General features: G+C 52.5%; 9 protein-coding genes across 9 annotated transcripts; 7 read left to right on the top strand and 2 right to left on the bottom strand.

The window, feature by feature from the left end:
• Nucleotides 1-1,214: 1,214 nt before the first annotated feature.
• V2A60_010093 (uncharacterized protein) lies at nt 1,215-3,788 on the top strand (the record flags this gene model as incomplete). Its single annotated transcript, XM_083261354.1, has 5 exons — nt 1,215-1,827; nt 1,882-3,048; nt 3,105-3,410; nt 3,474-3,640; nt 3,696-3,788. The coding sequence occupies 5 exons, from the start codon at nt 1,215-1,217 to the stop codon at nt 3,786-3,788; spliced, it is 2,346 nt and encodes a 781-aa protein (XP_083117480.1).
• A 1,915-nt stretch (nt 3,789-5,703) lies between these two features.
• On the top strand, nt 5,704-6,570 carry V2A60_010092 (uncharacterized protein; the record flags this gene model as incomplete). Its single annotated transcript, XM_083261353.1, has 2 exons — nt 5,704-6,258; nt 6,361-6,570. The coding sequence occupies 2 exons, from the start codon at nt 5,704-5,706 to the stop codon at nt 6,568-6,570; spliced, it is 765 nt and encodes a 254-aa protein (XP_083117479.1).
• A 565-nt stretch (nt 6,571-7,135) lies between these two features.
• V2A60_010091 (uncharacterized protein) lies at nt 7,136-8,828 on the bottom strand (the record flags this gene model as incomplete). The annotated part of the gene is made up of 2 exons (XM_083261352.1): nt 7,136-7,443; nt 7,508-8,828. 2 exons carry the CDS (start codon nt 8,826-8,828, stop codon nt 7,136-7,138), a joined length of 1,629 nt encoding a protein of 542 aa, XP_083117478.1.
• Nucleotides 8,829-10,339: 1,511 nt separating this feature from the next.
• V2A60_010090 (uncharacterized protein) lies at nt 10,340-14,704 on the top strand (the record flags this gene model as incomplete). Its single annotated transcript, XM_083261351.1, has 17 exons — nt 10,340-10,499; nt 10,558-10,606; nt 10,655-10,717; nt 10,784-10,854; nt 10,920-11,064; nt 11,137-11,174; nt 11,228-11,342; nt 11,400-11,602; nt 11,664-11,733; nt 11,786-11,988; nt 12,097-12,353; nt 12,410-12,766; nt 12,824-12,846; nt 12,904-12,957; nt 13,005-14,326; nt 14,382-14,533; nt 14,591-14,704. The coding sequence occupies 17 exons, from the start codon at nt 10,340-10,342 to the stop codon at nt 14,702-14,704; spliced, it is 3,396 nt and encodes a 1,131-aa protein (XP_083117477.1).
• Nucleotides 14,705-14,939: 235 nt separating this feature from the next.
• V2A60_010089 (uncharacterized protein) lies at nt 14,940-15,540 on the bottom strand (the record flags this gene model as incomplete). Its single annotated transcript, XM_083261350.1, has 2 exons — nt 14,940-15,025; nt 15,078-15,540. The coding sequence occupies 2 exons, from the start codon at nt 15,538-15,540 to the stop codon at nt 14,940-14,942; spliced, it is 549 nt and encodes a 182-aa protein (XP_083117476.1).
• Nucleotides 15,541-16,232: 692 nt separating this feature from the next.
• V2A60_010088 (DUF4246 domain-containing protein) lies at nt 16,233-18,405 on the top strand (the record flags this gene model as incomplete). The annotated part of the gene is made up of 2 exons (XM_083261349.1): nt 16,233-16,808; nt 16,870-18,405. The coding sequence occupies 2 exons, from the start codon at nt 16,233-16,235 to the stop codon at nt 18,403-18,405; spliced, it is 2,112 nt and encodes a 703-aa protein (XP_083117475.1).
• An 809-nt stretch (nt 18,406-19,214) lies between these two features.
• V2A60_010087 (uncharacterized protein) lies at nt 19,215-20,891 on the top strand (the record flags this gene model as incomplete). Its single annotated transcript, XM_083261348.1, has 2 exons — nt 19,215-19,547; nt 19,611-20,891. 2 exons carry the CDS (start codon nt 19,215-19,217, stop codon nt 20,889-20,891), a joined length of 1,614 nt encoding a protein of 537 aa, XP_083117474.1.
• A 280-nt stretch (nt 20,892-21,171) lies between these two features.
• V2A60_010086 (uncharacterized protein) lies at nt 21,172-21,580 on the top strand (the record flags this gene model as incomplete). Its single annotated transcript, XM_083261347.1, has 2 exons — nt 21,172-21,217; nt 21,291-21,580. The coding sequence occupies 2 exons, from the start codon at nt 21,172-21,174 to the stop codon at nt 21,578-21,580; spliced, it is 336 nt and encodes a 111-aa protein (XP_083117473.1).
• A 266-nt stretch (nt 21,581-21,846) lies between these two features.
• Nucleotides 21,847-22,418, top strand: V2A60_010085 (gamma-glutamylcyclotransferase family protein; the record flags this gene model as incomplete). The annotated part of the gene is made up of 3 exons (XM_083261346.1): nt 21,847-21,877; nt 21,932-21,939; nt 21,996-22,418. 3 exons carry the CDS (start codon nt 21,847-21,849, stop codon nt 22,416-22,418), a joined length of 462 nt encoding a protein of 153 aa, XP_083117472.1.
• Nucleotides 22,419-23,563: the final 1,145 nt, after the last annotated feature.

Below are 23,563 nucleotides of genomic sequence, written 5' to 3'. Positions count from 1 at the left end.
AGATGACTTCCGGCCTACAGTCGAAGAGAAAGTTGTGCCGTGCTACAATATTTCGAACAGGACGGTCCTAAGCCAATTTTTTGACGTGAAATGGGACTAAATTTTGGCAAGGCTGAACGATACTTTGATGGAATACCTGACAAGGACTTGTACTTGACTGTGTAGAGCGCGTTTCCGAGTGGTGGTGGTTCATTGGGCGCGCCACCAGAGCCGGGCGTCAAGTCTTGCGCCCAGGGCCCGCAAAGCAAAGAATATGAGAAGGTGCTAAGTACGATACAAATGAAAGTTAATAAGCGAGACGCTACTAACTCAGCAAGTGCCCAGCTCTCCACCATTGGTCCAACGCAGCAGACTTGCGAGTGATGCTGGCGGGATGAATCTCATTGGGCGCAAATGAAGTCACGGGCGATCTTTTTATTCTGCTGCCTGAAATACAAAGACGGCTCATCTCAGCCTAGAAATATATTAAAATGAGAGCACAGTGGCACCTGCTTCAGGGTTACTTCACACCATGTAGCTACACTCGCACGAGCGCACCCGTTCTTGCCCAACTAGGCATATATTGATTACATGTTGATTGCATTCTTTCGTGCTACTTTTGCTCCTGCTTCCATAATTGGTGCAACCCCGAATCAACACTACGAATCGAGGCAAAGCTCGGCCCTCGCCGCCCATCCGACTTGGTACAGCCTCGTAGTCCTAGCCCAATGGGAGCGTCCCCTCGAAATATTACAATTACCCCAGCCTCGAAGCTAAGTTATAGAAGGGTCCGGGCCAGGTGACCAGCGCTCGCCCCAGTCATGGCAGAGTTTGTGTGAAGGATCAAGTGGCGCCAAGGCAGTGTTGTGCCACGCACCATCCCGTCCTTATGTAGGCTTTTTGGCTTTGTTCGACCAGTGAGGCAGAACGGAGCGCGCGCTGAAAATAGCTCCCCCGCAGAGATTTACTAGCGATGTCCAATGCGCCCAGAGTTGAAAGTTGACATCATACTGGTAAGGCTCCCTGATCAACACTCGGTCACCAAACTAGCGACAAGCCACTTACTTGGAGCTTGGCGATGCCAACAAACCGGGGTCTCTTTGCTATAAGAAGGCTTAGCACGGCTCTTACCCTTCATCGACCATACCCTTCATCGATCATACCCTGCATACCCTGCATACCCTGCATACCTAAATTATGCACTAACAAGAGAGGCTAACAGTCGACCGTTCACAATGGCCTCGGAGAATCACAGAACAGCCAAAGTAGAGGTCACTCGAAATGGTCCAGATCAAAACAACGCCAATGGCAGCCTACACGACGAACTTCCAAGCTACCAAGCGGTGGCCGACCAGCCACCACCACCCCCCTTGCCAAGGATCAGACTCCAAGATGACACCGTCTCATCACAGAGTAATGATCCCAGCAATAAGAATTATGGCTTTGACGTCACCGAGGACCGTTGTCTTGCGCATCTCAAACTGCTCCATGCCTTCAAAGAGATGAAGGAAGATATTGGCTACACGGATGGCCTTTGGGGAATATGGGACAGTCTAGTCACCGATGGTAAAGGCCCCTCCTTGGACTCCTCAAAGGTCCCTTCTGGGGTAGCAAGTGGCGAGAGAAGTGTGGATGAAGGAACAAAGCTTCTGCTCAGCAAGCTTCGTGAAAAGAGGTGGGCGATATTTGTGGCGCGAGCTGTCGACCGGTATGAGGCTTGGTGGAATGCACAGAACATCAAGATGCTTAAAGAAGCCGATATGACTGCCGGAGATGGCGAGAGCTACATGCGGTTCCCAAGCACAAGCCATAAATTCGAATGGAACATGTCTGTCATGCCTCCTCTCGGTTAGCCTCTACAGATACCTTTGCTGTTACGAACGGAAACTAATTCGGCCATAGACATGATTATGGTCATGCATACGCACATGCTCAACCCTAGGGCCTTTCTTGAAGACACTATGCGGTATGGTCTGAAAACATTCTGGGCGACCGGTCTTCCCTGGAACCTGATCAACAAGGCGATCGCAGACGACTTTACCTACCAGGTCGCTGACGAGGCCCAGGCCGCTTGGGTTGCCAAAACAGGACGCAGCTGGTGCAACCAGGATGATCCTCTGACAAAAACGCTCAAATGCCCTTACTGCTCTAACCGAGATGAGGTGCCGTGGACCACATGCGGCAAAGCCGACAGTGGCAGCACTCGCAAGTCTAACGACTTGGTTGGGAGAGGATATGGTGATGGCAAGTTCAGCTTCACCTGCACGTCATGCAGCCGGCAAAACTATAAACAACTACTTTCAGTCTCCAAATTCCTTCACGACACAGAAATGCTGCTAAAAAAGGAGGTTCCTCTGCCCGGCACCATTCTAAACCCACAGCATGGACGGCCGGAGATGGTCGGCCTCGACTCATCTGCAGACAGTTTCGCACGTGTGTTTCCAAATCGAATGCTTCGCCATAGTCTTCGCTTCAAGGTCACGAGACTCATACAACCAGGTGGCGGCAGCCATCCGCGTCCCACAATGGACACGGTAAAGCTTCTCATTGAAGGCGTTGCAAAGAACGGCGAAGAGGTGCGCCACATCGACAGCATTCCAGAGAGCAGAAAGAGGTATGGCATGCGGCGAGTCTCGCGGTTTTCCACAAGAAAGATGATGAGCCGATACTGGGAGAATTTCTCTCCTTTTGCCCTCGACCTCTGCGGTGCGGTGATGCGTCAAGGTATTTTTGTCGACAAGATGGTCCAGCTGGACTGGCTGCACAGCCCCTCGGCCAGGTCGACAATGCAGCGCCTAATTCAAAAGTATCATCGCTTCCTGTTCATCATGGCGGGCTATCCACGTCAGACAGTTGTTCCGACGCTCGACGTCGATCTTGCGTGGCACACGCACCAGCTCCACCCTCAATCCTATTATCAACACACGGTGCGCAAGATGGACAAGTTCATTGACCACGACGACAAGATGGACGAAGACAAGCTCGGGGAGGCTTTCGAATTTACCACCAAGAAGTATCAGGAGCTGTACGGCGAGGTCTACAGCGAGTGCACTTGCTGGTACTGCGAGAGTGAGTCGCGTGTTTTCACCAAGGGCACGATTCCAACTAACACCTGTATCAAACAGCTGTCCGTTCCTCACTCGTGTCTTCAGTAGGCTCGCTTCTCAAAACCAAGGGACACAAAATCGCCGAGTCTTTCCATACCTCTGGTGCTGCGAAGCTTTGCCCTCCTGATAACTCGGCCCACGTGTCTGCGCACAATGCCGTCCGCTTTGCCAGCATCGCTTCGGTCATTGAACAGGCCAGGCACGCTCGCCATGCGCAGAAGGTCGAGCTGGAGTACGAAAAGGCTCGGAAGCGAGCAGCCCGGAACGGCCGGGAGCTGCCGCCCAAAGACGAATACTACAACCACTGGGGCTACCCATACTACGGTAAGGACTCCCCAACTAGTTCGTTTCACGGGTACGTCAAAACTGACCGTATTTCCACTTTAGCATATGGGCCCTGGATGTACCCCGTATGGTTTACGGGTGGCATGTATTATGGCGCCGATCCTGGCACAGTCGGCGCCGGCGCTGCCTGTGCTGCTGGCACTTGCGGCTCGGGGACTGTCGCAGCTGGAGCCTGCGGAGGCGCAGGAGGCTGTTCTAATAATGCCGGAGTAAGTGTGCTGCTGTCTGCAGTATCTCGAGAGCGGATGCTAATCATTTCCTTAGGGCTGTGGTGCAGGTGGGTGCTCTGGCGGTGCCGATGGCGGTGGTTCTGGCGGTTGCGGAGGAGGAGGCGGCTGCGGAGGAGGAGGTGACTGAGGAGGGGGGGACTGCTGCGGTGGCTGAGGAGGCGATTGTTAATGACCTTGAGCGTTTATGGCTTCTACATATATGAGCGAATTGATTCATGCTATTGTCTTGTCATCTTTACTTCAAAGTCTTCCACAAAAACTCCAAACTCATGCGTTGCATGCCCGTATGGCGTGATAAGAGGACAGGAGTACGAAAAGTTCTTACGTGATTCCGAAAGCCAATAAATGAAGGAAAAGTTGCATTGAATGTGAAATAGAGTCCGATATTCAAAAGCCATATTTGCTCTGCACCAGAATGTATATGGTGAGCCTTGTTCTAGCATTCAAAACACTAGCTCCAAGTTAAACCCTTGATACCGCAGTATGACCTATCATCAAGAACTTATCATCAAGAACTTACACGACCACAGTGACTAGGACAGTTGACGGGATTACCGCAGCAGATGCGAGGCGCGAGGGCAGGTGAGGCGGCGGCGCTGACGACCATGCTCAAAACGACGGCAACAACAGCCTGGCGGAAGTTAAGAATAGACATGATGAATATTTTGCATCAAAAGCTGTAGTTTAATAGATTATTCGTTTTTAGCCAGATAAATTACACCATATAATATGCCTGGGATATCTAAGACTATATATACACGTCTAAACGTGACACAAACACGGTATGGACAATCACTTGTCCTAGGTCGAGCAAAGCATGACATATATATTGCATCACAGTGCCATTTACCCGTGTTGGAATCTGCTAGGCCAAGCGCTGACTGTTAACTGGACGTTGGCCACTCTGGTCCGTCGCGCTCAGCTTTAGCTGCAAAACGTCAGCAGTAGCAGCGCGCCACGTCTCACCGTATCGAGGTGGTTTAATCGAGGTTAAACGAGATGAATAATTCATAGACGTAATTGAAATCTTTTCTGCCTAGATGATGAGAGGCAATTTACGCGATAGTCCATGACTGGGCCAAACTAGACTTATTGATCACATTTATATGCCGCATGTTGGCAGTTGCGACTTATACGCAGTTGGCCCGGTAGAAAATGGAAATCTACAAGGCTCAAACGGTCTTGAATAATCAACAGCCGATTTCATCACCGTAAACAAAAAAATAACCTGAAAATTGACATACCGGTGCCAAATCACACGAAAACCTGAATGGTGTATCGGGCTATGTCTAGGGCTTGTCCGCCTTGTTGCATGACGACGCAGTTTGATCACGCTATCTATTGCAGAAAGCCATTCACAAAGACAATGAATCCTCGAAGCAACTCCGCCATGTTAGTGTAAGCAGCAAATGAAGCAAGTGAGAATACCGGCTCTATCTGGGTCATAAAATTGCAAAACCTGCCCGGAATCACGTCCTGCCAGCCTTGCGATCCACCCAATTCCGAAGCGACCGGCCGGTGCTAATAACTCTTACGGATGGATATCCATGTTCCTGCAGGATGCCAATCGAAAAACCCACCGGGTACCTGATTTTTGCAACCCTAACGCATCTGACTTTGCTGACCTGCCAAGAGCGGTCCAGACCACCCGAGAACACGCTACGTCCCGCTCCGCCAGGCAATAGTCTGATGGCCTACGGATCCAAAGGATCTCCAAACCCCTCATCAAAAGTACGGCATATTCCTCATCGGGCATACACAGTGTGGGTATCGTCAACAACAATGGACTAAAAGGTGACGAAAATGCGTGGATTTAAACATCCTTGATTGCTGAGAGGGTCGGGCCGAGAAGGAATGTTTACAAGAGGAATATAGCATTTGAAGAAGTCGTGTCAGATTTCCAAGATACAAAGTAGCTCCGTGTTGGAGAGTATAAGTAACATGTCTCCTGGCGCTGGATTGTCCTATTTTAGCTCGCCTCATCTGCGCTTCTACTCGCGTCGAATAGTGTCTATATCCCAAAGAAACATTGCCTCTGGAGAATGCTTTCACGCACCGGAACCGCGATATCTGTTGCCTTGCTGGCCGGCCAGGCGGTCGCCGCAGACCCGTGGCCGAAGCGCGGTCTCGCCGCCAACGACGACGTCCAGGTCTGGCAGTTTGGCGGGAGCTGGCTGGGCCACAAGTCCCAGGTCAACTGGCAGTACAACTGGGACAGCACGACCGGCCAGAAGCAGGACTTTGCCGAGTACGTGCCCATGCTCTGGGGCACCCAGAGCTACCACACCCAGCCGTGGTTCGACAACGCCTGGCACTGGCTCAACGTCGGCGGCAGCGGCCACCTCCTCGCCTTCAACGAGCCGGACCGGGACGACCAGGCGCACCTGTCCGTCGGCGATGCCGTCGGCGCCTGGAAGCAGTACATGGAACCCTTTGCCGGCCATGCGCAGCTCGGCGCCCCTGCCGTCTCCGCCGCGGGCCTGAACTGGTTGCAAGACTTTCTGCGCCAGTGCAATGGCTGCCACATTGACTTTGTTCCGGTTCACTGGTACGGCGGAGCGACGTACGAACACGATTTTGAAAACTACATCAACAGAGTTTGCTCAATGAGTGGTGGGCGTCCAGTTTGGGTCACCGAGGCAAGTCAGCGGGACGGTGGTTGTGTCCGTATTTACATCTCGGTCTAATCTCATCTCTAGTTCCAAGGCATCGGTACTATTGATCAGCAGAGCGATTTCCTCCGCAAAGCTATCCCTTTCCTAGACAACAACTCTTGTGTCTACCGATACTCTTATTTCGGTACTGCTGACAACTCCAAAGTACTATTGGACAATGGCGGACCAAAGCTTTCCGGCCTGGGTGTGCAGTACACCTTTAGCCCGTATGGCAACGGTGATGGGCCGAAATAACGGAGCATCGTGGAAGCTTTTCAAACACATTTTACATTTCACGTTGTATATTTCTGTACTGTATATATTCTTAGGCTTTCGTATATATATGCACAATCATCATATATTTGAGCTTCTACACCTGGTCCAATCCGCTGCGGTCGCTGTAGAACGGAGGCAAGAAAAGTGAGCCAAAAGAATCGACTAACCGGAATTTTGCGTCAACAGTTAAATAGCTCGTTGTTTATCAGTTATTCATGCATAATCACACTCAAATTGGTAAAAAGAGTCACGGCAGCCCTGGTATAGTCATAGAGATGGCCACATCTACAAGTTCCCGAAACGTCGACCCTGGGGAAAATAGGAAGAAACGATTGGGAATACAACCATCAAGAATGGAAGCATTGCAAATTGGTTGGATAAATGCCCATAAAGGCCAGAGCGATTTCAATGGTAGCATGAACATTTTTGTGAGAATATCTGGTTTGCTAGAGTAGTGAATCGGCCGACTATATGACCATGCAGTCATAACAACAGTGTGCTATTACCTTGCATCATTGCCTATGAACAGGGTTCTCGTGCTCCGTTATCGGTTTAGAGTTGAATGAAGCTTGTGGTTCTTCATTGGGAACACGCAAATAAGAGTAAGGAGAGCCCAGATCACCATGGTGAGCCAAGTAATACGGAACGCGCCCATAAATGCCGTCATGGCACTGTCGTGCCAGTCTGCCGGTAATCGCTCCAAATAGCCCAGATCGTCCAGAATTCGGCGAATTTCTTCCTGCGCTCCTGGTTTTCCCCGAAATATCTCCCAGAGCCCATCGCTGAGCGTATTCTGATATACCGAGGACGCTACCGCGAGGCCGATGGTTCCGCCAAGACTGCGAGCCAAGTCTAAGTATTGTCAGTGTACACGAATATCCGCATGATATTTACATGTATCTTTTCCAGCACTCACATATGGCTGATGTGATTACAGCCTGTTGTGCATGATCCACAGCGGCAATACACGCTATTTGCGTGGTGGTCAGCGCCGCAGTGTATCCGCCGCCAAGCAAGAACAAGCCCGTGTAAGTCAGCCCGTCTTGGCTGGTCTTGTCTTGCAAGGTGAATATGAAGACGCCACAGACCATCGCAAGTACACTACAGGCTGTCAACCCAACGTACTGGCCCGTTTCTTTCATTGCGTATCCGACAGCCAGCGCACCGAGCGGCATGCTGGCGGGTGAAAATAGTAGCTTGATCCCTGCCATTGTCGCGGATTCGCCTCGCACCTGGAGAAACAATGGGATGTAGAACATTGCTGTCATCATGATCATGACACTGAGAAAACTGATGGAGCACGACGCGAGAACTGTTGGGTCGGAAAGCAGTCTCACGGGTATGATTGGCTGCTCTGCTTTGGACTCCCACCAGATGAAGAGTATGAAAGTGACAAGAGAGAGGGGAATCACGCTCAAAGGTAGGGGATGCGTCCATGGCACAATGCTTCCGCCAGAACTGAGCCCCAACAATAAAAGTACGACGAATGTCACCGTGAGTAGAGCCCCGGGATAGTCAATGCGAGAAAGCATCGATTTTTGGGACTGTTTTGGAGGAACCTGCACCAAGACGTAGGCCGCCAGGGCGCAGAAAAGAGACGGCGGTACCTGTACGAAGAATGCCAATCTCCAGCCCATTGCTGTATGATCATGCAGGAAGCCACCGGTGACGCCACCAGCCATGGCTCCTATGCCATACCACACATTTGCGATGCCCTGGAACAGACCTCTTTGACGCAGAGGAATGAGATCCGACGCAAGAAGGGTCGCGATACAGATGAGGCCTCCACCGCCGATGCCTGCGACGACACGTCCGAGAACCATGGCATACTGGTCCCGCGCCGCGCCGCAGATCAAGTTCCCGGCCGCGAACAGGATGTTGCTGGCCACAAGACCGGGACCCCGCCCCAAGACATCCGTCAGTCGGCCGCACAGGGGCTGGGACGCTGCGTTTCCGACGAGGTAGGCCGTGGCGATCCACGAAAACATCTGCAGCGAGTTGAACTCGCTGCTGATGGGCCCGGACAGGGTGGCGATGATGGTGGAGTCGATGGCGCCAAGGAAGATGCCCAGCCAAGCCGTGCACATAATCACGAATAGATTGGACGAGGACATCTCTTGCAGTACTGGAGTGGTTTCCTCGTCTTCGGCCCGCGCCTTGTGTGATGCGTGCTGCGCCATGCTGCGCAAAAGAGGACTACTGGCATCTGAGCCTGCAGCCGGGGAGCTGGCGGCCATGGTGATATGAACGTTGTTGAACAATCTATTGGCGCTTTCTCTTCAGTTTGCAAAGGGAGAAGTAAATTTGAAGAGATGGTATCTCAATCATCTCACAAAGGCGCCCCATCAAGGCCAAGCATGTTGACGGCTACAGGCGGTAGACTGCCTGTTATATGCATTGCTAGTATCAACTACAACGCAAGACACACAAAAGAAACAAAGAGCTCACATTCCACGCGACCACACATCGATCCCGTTTCTTGCGTAATTTGTCGCTTCGCAAAGCAAATACTATGAAAAGCTTTGCCTGTTACAGCCTACAAGTGCGACAGATGATGGCCAAGTGAGACCATGACTTAGTTTCGAGTCAGCTTGGGAGACAGTCTTTGCAGCAAAGATTTCCGTACATGTAAAATCCTGCGAGTGAGTCATTTAATTTCTTCGAGCACAGGTTCCATTATCTGCTTTGTATAGCAGGCACATGATGCTATACGCAACGACGCAGACGTAAACGACGAGATGGACCCCGCTATGCAGGTGTGAGGTAACTGGCTACGTTATGAACATTGGCGACGGGGAGAACGGACGAGGTCCTGTAGTTCCCCTCCCTATCAACACTGTTCAATAGTTGATCACTACTTACTAGCCGTTTATAGAGATCACATCTTTAATACTCAGATGACGCAAGCCTTGGCTGGACATTACAACCCGCACTGGAACCTCTAAAGTAGATGGCAGTCCATGCGACTTTGCTTCTGCCCAGGATGGATGCAGCCGGCACCCAAGCTCTCGTATTAGTAGACTGTAGTTAATCATTTCTACAAACGACCATGCACATATGTAAGTAAGATGACTCTCATGTTTCAGACAGGCCACCAGGTGCGCGAGTCTACAAACCCCGACCCGTTCCGACGCAACATGCCTGCGAAGATCTGCTCTGATGGCGTTCGCATAGCAGCCTCATTTCTACTCCCAACCACTCTTCACAGTCCTCTGAGCCGCGTGCAACACTAATGTGCTGCAATGCATGTCAAGTAAGGTGTCCAGTGTGCACACGCACAGTGGCCAGAAATGCGCGCTAAGCGTGACCATGTACGGATAGCTGTCATATCAATATAAACCTTGGAGCGGGGATTGTTGCAACCTGCATGCAGCCAATGTTCAGCTTGCTGCAACTGATACTAGTTGGCGCCTGAAATATCTAATGTCGTGGCCTCGCATTAGTCCAGGAATATAAGACTTGTTGGCGATGATCCAACTGGATTCGGTGATGCAAGCATATCAGTATTGCCCGGGCAGTATTCCTACTTTGGCTGGCATCTGCAGAAAGATCAGAGGAAAAATAGCTACGGTGCGTCATCCCGCATATCAATGAGATCCAGATTTGTATATATGGCTGGTGAGCGAGGGGGCAATATATGAAGTCTTGCCCGTCACATGTTGGCTTCAGGCGTAGCCGAGTATCTCATTGCAAGAATAGAGTATACTCGACACAAATTCTACTCTCAAAGGTGACTAATCCAGGCAGAATGCGCGTGGTGAACACCGACGCGGCTCTCAGGCCGACCAAAGTGCTGGTGGCGAACAGAGGAGAAATCGCTGCCCGGATCTTCCTAGCAGCGCGGGAATCGAACATGTCAACACTTGCCATCTTCTCCAATGAAGACAAAGATGCAGGGTATCATAGAAGTGAGTACCTTGGCCTGACCCGAGGACACCACTTTGCTAAAAAAAAAACTCTTGCCAGAGGCCGACGAAGCGGTTCCGGCATGGTCAAAAAACGACCTCACTGCGGTGTATGTGAGCATTCCGCAACAAAAAACTACGGCTAATGAGAAAACCAGTGAAGCATATCTAAACTCCAAACGCATTGTAGAGATTGCCAAGGAAAATCAGGTGGACCTCATGTGTGTCTCATGCTGCACTTGAAATGTCTTCGACGCAAAAAAAAAGCTGACACTTTCATTTCCTAGTCATCCGGGATACGGCTTCCTCTCAGAGAATGCCGATTTTGCAGCTCAGGTTCGGGCTGCAGGCATGAAATGTATGTTTTGCATCAGTGGAAAGAAATGGTTTAGGGATTTTTTTGGGGCTAAGCAGCCTATTCAGTTGTTGGGCCGCCGACTGAGGTGATCAAGAGAATGGGAGACAAGGTGGCCGCGCGCCACTTTGCGCAGAGCCTGGATATCCCGACTGTTCCCGGTACTCTGGATGCTCTGGGAAATCTGGAAGAAGCGCTTCGCTTTGCAGACAGGTACGTGTTGCCAATCCCCTTGTTTTCCTCCTCGTTGTTCAATTGTGGTGTAACAAAGCCTTCGTCGTCTAGCTGTGGCTATCCGGTGGTCATCAAAGCAAGCCATGGAGGTAAGAAAGGTAACCAAAGATAAATCACACAACCATCTGACATGTTCTTTCAGGTGGCGGACGTGGAATGCGAGTCGTCCATCAAAAGGAGGCGATGGAGTCTGCGATTTCAGCAGCCAAGTCCGAAGCTGGCGCAGCCTTTGGGAATGACGCCGTCTTCATCGAAAAGTGCGCAGCAACACCCCAAGGTACTGCCAAAGAAGTACGGCTGATGAGTTTTGATAGATATCTACGTCGACCGCAGCATATCGAAGTTCAGGTCCTCAGCGACGGGCAAGGCAATCACATTCACTTGTATGAGCGTGATTGTAGTATCCAACGCAAGCATCAAAAGATTATAGAAATTGCTCCTGCGATGGGAATATCTGACGCTGTTCGTCGTGGTGTTACCGATGCTGCTGTTCGACTTGCGCGAGCCTTGGAATATGGCATGTCCTCCGCCCCGATGATTGCCGCAAATCACACCATTTGCTAACAAAGCGTTTCTAGAGAGCGCTGGCACGGTCGAATTTCTCGTGGAAGGGGAGAAATTCTACTTCATCGAGATGAATCCGCGAATGTATGCACTTTCATCGATATTTCAAAGTGCGACGAGGGCTAATTCCTACAAGTCAAGTTGAGCATACCATCACCGAAGAACTTACGAGAGTTGACCTCGTTTCAGCACAGCTACGTATTGCGTGTGGCGCGACTCTGAAAGATTTTGGCTTGTCCCAAGATAAAATAGTCCCCAAAGGCTGCTCGATTCAGTGTCGAGTCACCACAGAGATCCCGCTGGACGGCTTTCGCCCAGACACCGGAGCGATTGGTGCATGTCGGTTACCTACCGGGAACGGAATACGGCTCGATTACAGCGAATGCTTTCTGGGTGCTCGAATTGGCTCCTCATACGATTCTCTACTAATCAAGTGCATCTGCACAGGCGCTGATCGCACACTGGCCATCAAGAAAGCGATCCGGGCGCTGAAAGATGTAGACATCCAGGGCGTCCAAACCAACATTAGCTTCTTGATTCGCCTTCTTGAGCAGAGGGCCGTCTGGAGCGGCACATGCTGGACTTTGTTCATCGACGACACTCCGGAATTGTTCATTGACAATGGTCAAGTTCCACCGAAACAGGGTGCGCTGCGCTTCCTGGCCGATGCCGCCGTGAATGGTAGCCGCGTTCAAGGTCAAGTCGTAAGAGCTCATTTCTAAGCATAGTTGTATGTAAATTCTCTAATTGCACACGGCAGAAACCACCTGGGCTGAAGACGGACATCTACGTCGGCGAATTGACCGACCCAGCTACCGGAACGAACATCTCGACGGACGAACCATGCCGCGATGGATGGCGCAATGTTCTTCTACAGCATGGCCCGCACGAGTTTGCGCGACAGGTTCGAGCCCACCAAAAGACGCTCATCACGGACACAACATGGCGCGACGGACAGCAGTCTCTTTTGGCGACACGGGTCCGTACGAGAGATCTTGTGGCGATAGCCAAACATATGAGCCATGCGTACAAAAACGCCTACAGCCTGGAGGCCTGGGGAGGAGCTACTTTTGATGTCATGCTTCGTTTCTTACATGAGGATCCATGGGAGCGCTTGGTACGTTGACATGCATACCTCAGTTTGGGCAGAACTGACCATGGATCAAACTCGCAGAGAAAGCTACGAGAACTCGTTCCGTAAGTCCATGTCAGATATCTCATTACCAGTCCACATGCTGACTTGTCTCTGCTCAGAAATATACCGTTTCAGATGTTGCTCCGAAGTACCAACGGATTGGCATATTCAGCGTAGGTAAGACGTTCTTGATCAATTATAATTGCTAAAGGAATTCTAGGCTCCCGAGGAACGCTCTCTTTCACTTTGTCAGTCTAGCAAAGCAGACAGGAATTGACATTTTTCGTGTCTTCGATAGCTTGAACGACTTGGAAAATCTCCGGGTCGGCATTGAAGCTGTTCATGCAGCGGGCGGACTCGTCGAAGGAGCCATCATGTACACTGGCGATATGCTCGCACCCGGGACCAAGTACAGCTTGGAATATTACATGAGCATTGTTGACCGGCTTGTGGAGTATGACACGCACATTATCTCCATCAAGTCGATGTCGGGTGTCATGAAGCCAGCCGCAGGCCGGATGCTGGTGAGAGCAATTCGCGCCAAGTATCCGGATATGCCAATCCACATGCATACCCACGACACTAATGGCGCAGGCACCACGACGATGTTGGCATGTGTTGAGGCGGGGGCTGACATCGTGGACACGGCAATTGACAGCCTCTCCGGTACGACTTCACAGCCGGCAGCCAGCTCTGTGATTGCTTCGCTACAGAACACGTCATTCGAGTCTGCCCTTGAGCTGGATCATATAGCGGTAATTGATGCGTACTGGGCACAGCTTCGGTTGATGTATGCTGGTTTCGATGCTGATCTGCGATCGCCTGATCCCACGGTCTACAAGCATGAGATACCGGGTGGCCAGTACTCGAACCTCATGTTCCAGGCTCGGCAAAACGGGCTCGGCGGCAAGTGGGCAGAAACTATACAGGCTTACCAGGATGCCAACCTGCTTCTGGGCGACATCATCAAGGCGACACCGACGTCAAAGGCCGTGGGGGACCTCGCACAGTTCATGGTCGACCGAGGGCTGTCTGCGACAGCGATAACGGAGCAAGCTTCGACTCTGGATTTACCACAGTCTGTTCTAGAGTACTTTGGAGGTTTAATGGGGCGTCCGTTTGATGGGTTTCCGGAGCCTCTGCGAAGCGACGTGCTCCGTGGTCGGCAAGGAAGCATCAGAGAGCAGTCCAGCGTAGCGCCCACTTCTGCAGATTTTGACGATATCAGACGACAAATCGCTGCCCGATTTCCGGGCATTCCGGTGACTGAATATGACGTTGCCAGTTATGTCATGTTTCCAGGGGTGTATATGGAATTCCGCGACAATCGCCGCAAGTTCGGAGACCTCTCGGTTCTTTCTACTCCAGACTTTCTTTCTCCACCAGAAACAGGCCAGGAAATAAAGCTGCGGCTTGGGGAGAAGGACCTGGCATCAGCCACAATGCTAGCTATTCTCCCCCTCGAGCCCGGGTCAAGTAAACGCCGCGTCATGTTCAAACTTGATGGAGAGATGTGTTTTGTCGAAGTTCCAGATGACAACGGTAGGCAGAAACAGTACAGGCCTTTGCCCAAACACTTTTTGCTAATTCGTATCAGCAACGGTTACACGGAAGCTTGAGAAGGCTAGACCAGATGTCAAGGAAGACGTGCCCGCTCCAATGGTCGGACGGATCGTCGCGCTCAAGAAAACGGTAGGGGACATTGTAGAGGCGGGCGACGTTCTACTCGCCGTGAGCGCCATGAAAATGGTAAGTAGTATATATAGGACATGATCAAAGGCTGGACCTCGCCACTAATCGTAGCAGGAGGTCCATGTGAGCGCCCCGTTGCGAGGTCGTATAGCATCTATTGCTGTAGCAGTCAGCGACATGGTTGAAAAGGGAGACTTGCTGGTCCGAATCGAGCAACTGGTCAATTAGCCCTGTCATCGGCGCAAGTTGAGATGCCAAAGCGCAAAAATGTGAAGCAGGCAGGTTGAAGCCGATCAAAAAGATCGGTATATAAGTGAGCTAGGAGACATGATACAACGGAGCTGCAACAATGGCTATGCATCAGGCCGCAGAATAATTCAACGTTGATGATCCGCGTACGACAGTATGATTTGAGCCCGACTTTCAGAAAAGTAAAGCTTCAGCAGTCAGTTCCGCTCCTTCTTCACCACACGTCCTGAAACCTTGTCTCGCCTGCTCTCGTGTCCTTGATTTTGCCTTCTTCGTCTGCTTCTCCGCCCCCGATCCCCCCTGAGAACCTGCAGCAAAGATGCCAGGTATCCGCCGTCCTTCTTCGCCTCACCCGCGTCAATGGTGCGGCCGTGGAGAGTGTAAGCACGGAACTCTTCGAAATCTTGCCAAACTTTGACCTTTTTCTTCACCTCCGTCCGACGCGTGTCGATCAAGTCTACAATGTTGACCAGTGTCTTTTTCAGCTCCCGCTGGCATTCTTTCGTAGTGTCGTAGCGAGGCAGGTCGACCTCCTCACAAAGATCTTGGTAGCCGTTGAGTATCTGGTCTTCCGTGAGGATGTCTCCAGGATTCTGCTGCGGCGCAGAAAAAAAGTGCGATTTGAGTTCGGCTCGCATGGCAATTGTGCGCTCTTTGGTGTATTGTTGAGAGCCTGGCACCCATTCCTGGGATGCCGCTAGACGCGCAAACTCGTCCTCGAACGGTGCGGCATCATCTGGGGTGAATTTCTCAAACTTTGCGAAATGCGATTGAGATGATGGCGGGATTGTCCCATCTGCTTCGACTTCTGACATTTTTTACCCTCAGTGATGCGGGTCGTGAAATTCGAAGAGTCGCATGACTTGGCTTTTAAAAAGTAATTTTACCCCTGGCAGGTCACATGCCGACATCGGATAATGAACTCGGCCCCTGCCCAGTGACTTCTCTTTCGTATAAATACCCGCAACGGCATCACTTGCAATGATACTCGAGATCTAAGGGGAGTTGTGTATTTTACAGAGCATCTCCACCTCCAGCTAGTAGGGAAGTACTACTTGATAGCTTGCCCGCTTTGGTGTAACTAAATAGACCCAATTGCAGGGGAGAAAGCGGGACTGCCTGAGAGCTTCATGAATTCCTCAACTTACCAAAACTACAAAAAGTTTCCATTTCATTGCCGTTGTCGGAACTCCCGAAAGTTCAGTCGTCGGAAGCAAGGAACAGGCTACAGCGACCAGACTATCTCGATTCGGATGAGAAACGAGCCAACTCAGCACGAAGCCAGGGGTCTATCCAACTACATTTCTACTATTACCCCAGACGGCCACCAGTGGCAGCCTGCTAGGCAGAACTGTGTGGGGAGCTGAATACTAGGGGCCAGTCATGAATCAGCCTCGCCCATGGTTCTCAGAGGATAAAAGTGCAAGATGATCTGATTCTCTACATGAAGCGCAAGAAACTCAATGCAAGTTTCCCTGCAAGTCAAAACTACCTACAAAGCGCCAAAATGGAAGTTGTCGAAGAAAACATGTATGCCACCAGTTTCACAGCAGACCAGGAGCAGGCATTCAGAGCGTGGGTGGATCGATTCAATTGGAACTCACGGCCCTCGGTAAAGCAAGCCAACGACTATCTGAGCCTCAAGTTCTCGTTATCTTTTCCAGAAAATATCGTGACTGCTGTCATCGACCAGGTTCATGCCGGCAAAGAGCCTCCTCCAGTCCGGGAAGTCCCTTCGTCGCCCCCACGACCGGTACAAGCCAGCAAGCCAGCAACACCCGTCCACACAGGTAAAATCAGATTGCCCGGGTATGGCATGAGCATCACGCACCACAGTGCAGGCGGGAAAGGTGGTGAGTTCCCAGTCTTGGTCGCAGATAGCGAGGCCGGCTGGAAGGCTCACACCCTTCTCATCCGAGAATACTGCATGCTGGAGGCCATAGAAAGCCTTACCAACAAACCGGAGTGGTGGCACAAAGTCCGCGACCCCGAGATCGCAGCAAAATGGAGAGACGAGATGTTGGCGATGGATTGGCAGCCATTTCACAGATATGCAGACTTTACGCCAAATATGGCAGACGCGGTCAGCTCCATGGCATTTTTTTCCCTTTGCTGACACGGGCCTGGACTAACGCCATGTGCAGTGTATCGAAGAGCTACGCTTAAAGGCAGACATGTACGAACAGACTGGTCTTGTTCCCGTCTTTGACTACTCTGCATGCGTCCTCAAGTCTGACAACCTCTTCGATGCCGATCTGACGAGGAAACTAGTCGAGCAGCTTAAGCCTCTGGAGGATGTGCCTGAGGCGGCCAAAGACTGGCATCCTGGAAGCGACGGAAAAGTTCTGGACCTCGTCCATCCATCGTTGTGGCCATTGGTGTTTGGCAGGACACGCATCATGCCAGATAATGAAATCAACTTGGATGACTGTATGCGCTTCATCGGCGCTGGTGAAGTGATACCAAAACCGAGCGTGGACGAACAAAGAAAAGCTACTTTCTGGGGCGATCGGGACGTGCCTACGGCGTCGGTCAACTTTCAGTGGCTACCGTGCAATGTTGAACTAAATCCAGGCGGCAAAGCACGCATCACCAGCTACATCAACAACCTCCATCCAGTTGAGCATAAAGGCTTGTATCCGGTTATTGAAGAGTTTATTTCCAAATCTCTGCCTGCCTGGGACTTGGTCTATCGATGGCCAAAGGAATTCCGGTTTCAACGTCTGTCGACTATGGAAGTTGGTCCCGACTGCACAGTCCCAGAGGTTTGCGGGTCGAGGTGGGAATGCACCCCGGCCAGCAGGCCCTTGAAGGAAGGCGAGGCAGAAAGGGAAGAGGACGAGGAGTATGAAGACGACTACGAAGGACCGGTGCGTGAGCAGCTCGACACAAAATGGTTCTACGAAACGCATCCCTTGAAACTTCCTGATGCCGAGCCGAGCATCCCTCCCACCGATGCTTACCAGGGCAAGGTCAAGACGACGGGTTTTTTTGATAACGCGAGCCGGCTGCAGGTCATTGTCAAGCTGGCCAACATTCACCTCACGCCGGAGAAGCCGCACTACGACGGCGGCTCTTGGCATCTCGAAGGCCAGCAGAACGAGCACATTGTTGCGACGGCTCTGTACTACTACGACAACGACAACATCACCGAGTCGCTGCTCTACTTTCGCACCTCGGCCGACTCGGAGGGGCTGAGCATGAACCTCAACTACATGCAGAGCGACGTGCGCTCCATCGCGCGGACCTTTGCCGTGGAGCAGCGCCACGAGGCCAGCACGCTGCAGGACGTCGGGTCGGTGACGACGCGCGAGGGCCGCGCCGTCTTCTTCCCCAACCTGTTCCTGCACCGCGTCGACCCGTTCGGGCTGCGGGACAAGACCCGCCCCGGCCACCGCAAGATCCTGGCCCTGTTCCTCGTGGACCCCGAGGTCCCCGTCATCTCGACGGCCAACGTGCCGCCGCAGCAGCGCCACTGGTGGCCGGGCGAGGGCTACGTCAGGGACCGCCTGCGTCTGCCGGCCGAGGTCGGGGAGATGGTGCTGGATCAGCTCGACTTTCCGTACGACGAGGCGGAGGCGAGGAGGATCCGCGAGCAGCTCATGGCGGAGAGGAAGACGGAGCAGACTGGCTTTGTGCGGGAACTCAAGTCTGTAGAGTTTGGATTCTGTGAGCATTGAGATTTTCATAAAGAGATGCCCTTGTTGATGCGAGCAGACGAGTTGGAGAGTGTGGACAATCGAGCTGAGCAGTGTGCCAATTTTGCCATTGTATTTGAAACAAGAATAGGCAGTCGTCATCACAGAAAAAAAAAATGTGCTTGAATTGCAACAGCAGATTCCTCCATGTTGCTGGTAGATGTTGTTTGCTGGCTGTCGCTCAACCGAGACACCCTAGTTCCACATCAGGCGTCATCGATCGAGCAACGCGGTGCGCACGAGTGATCACTCAGGAAGGGTTGCCCGGGAATTTTTTTTTTTTTTTCTTCGTTTCATTTATGATGGAGAGTTGATGACTGCATGTCTAAAGTGCGCATCAAGGATCAAAATCCAGAACATTTCATCCACATTCTAAACGTCGGTTACTGCTTTTCTGTCCGATACAGTGGCGTCCGATTCCATTACCAGAGTGTGGGCCGCGAGATCTGACCCAGTAGCTAACATCGCGAATAACAAGCGTGTGATAATAACCCATAGAGAATCTCGGGAGATTGCTTACACTTCTTCCTCTATAATCCCGGTATTTATTTCATCGCGCAGCATCGTCGCCCTTTTTCTCTGCCTCCCTTGCCCATTGGCCTGCGTTGCACGGCTACACCTCAAGAAAGAAGTTTAATTGGCGTCACCAGTTACCTCCCCATCAACCATCAACGCTCAGCCATCTACCGAATCGCATGCTATTCTTTCGGCGGGCTCACAATTGCTATCGTGGAATTTCAGTCGTTGCGGGGGACACATTTTCGCGTCAATTGTCGCCATCGCCCTCAATCATGGCGCCAAAGCGAAAGGCGACTCTCGCGCAAACAGTCACAGTTGACGCCGAGGCAGTCACATTGTCGCGTCGCAAGCGCCCGCGTCGATCTACTCAGACAGTGAAAGTGGAAGCTATTGAGTCTATACCGGAAACCAAGTCGGAGATCAACCTGCCTGAGAAACCTGCCAAGGTGCGCACCGCACGGAAGACGACGCGAGCTCCGGGCCCCAGTGAGGAGGACGAGGCCGGGAATGACGAAGAGGCATTGTCGGCCGAAAGGGGTGCCAGACGCCCTCCGCCCGTCAACAGCGACGAATTGCCACTTCCATGGTCTGGGAGGTTAGGCTATGTAAGATACTTCTGTTTTTACCTACAAGGTCAATACCACGACATCAACTAACCTGCAAACAAGGCTTGTTTAAACACATATCTACGGACAGCAAATCCACCAGTCTTTTCCTCCAGAACCTGCCGCATCGCATCGATTCTAGAGCACAGGCATCCTCTTCTCGATCCTTCGCAGCCAGAACATGCCACCAAAAATAGGCCCGACAAGTCCAAGCCGGCCGACGTAGCCCTCGGTCTCCAGTTTGTGCAGAGCCTGGGGCTCGCTAATGCCCGGGATATCGTCAAGATGCTGCGCTGGAATGACAAGTACGGCATCAAATTTATGCGATTGAGTAGCGAAATGTTTCCGTTTGCAAGCCACGCCGAGTACGGGTACAAGCTGGCGCCCTTTGCAGCCGAGGCCCTCGGCGAGGCTGGCAAGGTGGCGGCTGAACTGGGACATCGCCTGACGACACACCCGGGCCAGTTTACGCAGATTGGCAGCCCACGAAAGGAGGTCGTCACTGCGTCTTTTCGTGATCTCGAGTACCATGATGAGCTCCTGTCCCTGCTCAAACTGCCGCCCCAGCTGGACCGTGACGCGGTCATGATCCTGCACATGGGCGGCACCTTTGGCGACAAGCAGGCTACGCTCGACCGCTTCCGCGACAACTACCAAAAGCTCCCGCAGGGTGTGAGGAACAGGCTGGTGCTCGAGAACGACGACGTGGCCTGGAGCGTGCACGACCTGCTGCCCATCTGCGAGGAGCTCAACATCCCGCTGGTGCTCGACTACCACCACCACAACATCATCTTCGACGCCAGTCTCCGGGAGGGCACGCGGGACGTCACGAGCCTCTACCCGCGCATCGCGGCGACGTGGACCAGGAAGGGCATCAAGCAGAAGATGCACTACAGCGAGCCCACGGCCGGGGCCGTCACGCCGCGCGAGCGCCGCAAGCACTCGCCGCGCGTCAGGGTGCTGCCGCCGTGCCCGCGCGACATGGACCTCATGATCGAGGCCAAGGACAAGGAGCAGGCCGTGTTCGAGCTCATGCGCACGTACAAGCTGCCGGGCTGGGACCTCGCCAACGACGTCGTCCCGCACGAGCGCGACGACGACGAGCCGAGGCCCGCGAAGAAAGCGGCCGCGGCGGCCGCGGCGAAGAAGCTGAAAAGGGAGACGAATGGGACTACTGTCCAAGATGCTGCTGTGGAGGAGCCAGTGTCCGCGGCGGACTTTGGCATGGGGGGGGCGGAGAATCGAGTGTACTGGCAGGCGGGAATGGAGGAGTGGCTTCGACCAAGGAAGAAGGGTGGTGAGAAAGAGGCCAAGACGGTTGTGGAGTCGGATCTCGAAGACTAAATCAGGCTTCTGATTCAACACCTCTTTGCTGAGACGTCATGAGGTCGAATTAGCCGCAGCTCTGTAGATACTGCAGGTTTCAGGATAGAGAGGGAGGATGAGTGAAATGCGTTTTGCGAATAGGGGGGGCGAGAAACAATCGATCCACAGGCTTATTCATTCATCTTATTTGTTCCTACGTTTTGATATTTTTTGGGTACAAATTGTCGATAACAGATACATTCGGCTGCGCGACTTCATGTCGACAAGGAGTGTACGCGTGGGCTTGCGGGCACGCAAGATGATCACCGTTGGCCCGTTGTCCATCGCAGATCCAGGCTACCGGGGTCCTCCTCTGTACCGGTGGAAGAAGGGGGTCTAATTCAAGTACGTGCTCATGAGGTTACCAACACGAAAAAGGCTCCGTTTCCCTATCCAAGGAGCAGCGCTGCTTCTTCAGCAGTCTGCCCGGCGTGGACGTGCCCGACGGATACGGCGTCGTTCCGTTCATCGGCCTCCAATACGGCGGGAAGGGCGATAAAGGCCCTCTCAAGGCCTACGATAAGGCGGTGCGTCAGTCAATCGCGACGGTTTTCAGACTTGTCGAGGACGTGCAAGGACACGCCAACCCAACCGCGAAAGGGTCGTCGGCAGAATATGCAGGTTTCGCGACCCTTCTGGAGCGAAAAATTGTATCGTCAGATAGTTAGGGGTCAAGAAACTATTCCCAGAATAGCGACCTTCTACAGACAAAGACGATACTAAGTTCTGCGTTATCGTGTTACGAGGCGGCTTTCCATCGCCGTTACCCCACGTGCGATTATCGGAAGGCGTTCTGGCCCACAAATGGTTAGGTAGAGACCGGCAATCAGGATAAACATCATCTCTTGACAATCCAACCTCGAACGGAAATATCGAGAGACATTTCTATAGACGATAGCTTTTTGTGCAAAACAAAGGACTCCAGCTGCGCAAAATGAGTGGTGACCTAACCGGCTTCTTCTACGGTGAGCAACCGAGTTCCGTCCAACGAAGGGTTTCCCTGCTAACACCTTTCCCAGGCACGCTTGTACGTTTTGACGGAACCACGTAACCTACGCTTCACGATGCTAACCGCAGTATCAGATGGCCCCAGAGGTCTTCTTCAGCGTATGCTACGGCACCAAATCACCGCCGGCGGCCATCCAGGCGCTGCACACCTTCACGCCGGCCGTGCTCGACGGCTTTTGCCGGCACCGGGTGCAGTACGCCGACTATCCGGGCATCATACCGGAGCCGGGCCAGTCCGTGCGGGGCGTCTACGTGACGGGGCTGACGGCGGCCAACATGCAGAAGCTGGACGACTACGAGGGCCGCGAGTACAGGCTGGACCCGGTCCGTGTGCAGCTGGACGGGGCGGCGGAGGGGGAGGACAAGGAGACCAAGACGTACGTGTATCTGCACCCCAAGGAGCTGGAGATGCGGGAATGGGACTTTGAGGAGTTTAAGAGAGATCGTATGAAGCTGTGGACGCGGAACGGCTACTGCGAAGGGGATATCAAGGAGTAGGCTCGGTGACGTCCTGGATGGTGACTAGAAGTCTCATAGGAATGGCTTGCTTGTTGAATTGACCTGGGTAGGCTGCGATGATGATAGACGAGCCTACGCCTGGCAGAGCATTTACCAGAAATACATAGCCCAACGGAATCGGAAAGGCCTTTTGACCAAACCGGGGTTTTTATCACTTTCACCCCTTGCTATCAAATGAAACGACTATATCATTAATTTCAAGAACCCCAAACTGCCCGTTGGAAGCATCGTCTGATCATCTCTGGCGTAGCTGGTGAGTATGATCATGAGCCCGGCTTCCAGTCGGGTATAGGGTATGTGCGATTGCCGGCCATGGCACGAACGGCGGGGCTGAAAAAACAGAGAAACATGCGCAGATCAGGAGACCAGCTGCTGAGTGGGTAACTGCAGAGAAAGGTACGTGTGCATGACAGTTGGGTAGATTGTACATAAATTGGCGGAGGCCGGTTGATGCGGCGGGCTCCTGTTCGCGGCTGTGTTTGATCGACGGGCAAGGCTCTGCTCCAGCCAGTCATTGAGCAGCGGCGCTCGTGTGCGCGAAGAGCATGTTTATGCATGCCCTGACAAAACCATGATATGCTTTTTAGATTCTCAGAAGCGGAGTAGATATTTGACCTCGTGTTGTCACAATGCCGCGCTGGTACCAGGCTGCCAAGCACCCAATCAATGGGTCGGTTGGCGAGAGGCGCCGTGTTTGTGAGCTGGGCACGGCTTCGTGAGAGAACGAGCCACCCCGATCACAAATTGCTGCACAGAATAGGGGATAGCAGCGCAGGGGGTATTTCTATGTGCAGGCCGAAGAAGAGGGTTGTATTGGATATGGATGGGCTGGGCGAGGAGTAACGGGGCTGCAGAGCGAGCTTTCGCAACCAATACGGTAAAGTCGTGGTCTGTGAGCAAATACGACAACCGCAGGTTTATTTCAGGCATTCTTGAACAAGTTTTTCCCCTTTGAGAAAGGCACAGCAAGTCGGAGAGTTCTGGGAGCGGCGACTGCCCAAGCAACGTTACGAAATACGCGCCCAACAAAGAGCAGGAGTTGCGCGATAGGCCATGAAACTTGTGCGAGTTTCAGCAGCCTGCCAGCATGAAAGTTGGAGCAGAGTAGGACATGAGGGGCATGA

Source organism: Cordyceps javanica, chromosome 7 (genome assembly GCF_051103115.1).
Source record: "Cordyceps javanica chromosome 7, complete sequence".
NCBI lineage: Eukaryota > Fungi > Ascomycota > Sordariomycetes > Hypocreales > Cordycipitaceae > Cordyceps > Cordyceps javanica.
This window is presented reverse-complemented; position numbering and strand designations above follow the sequence as displayed.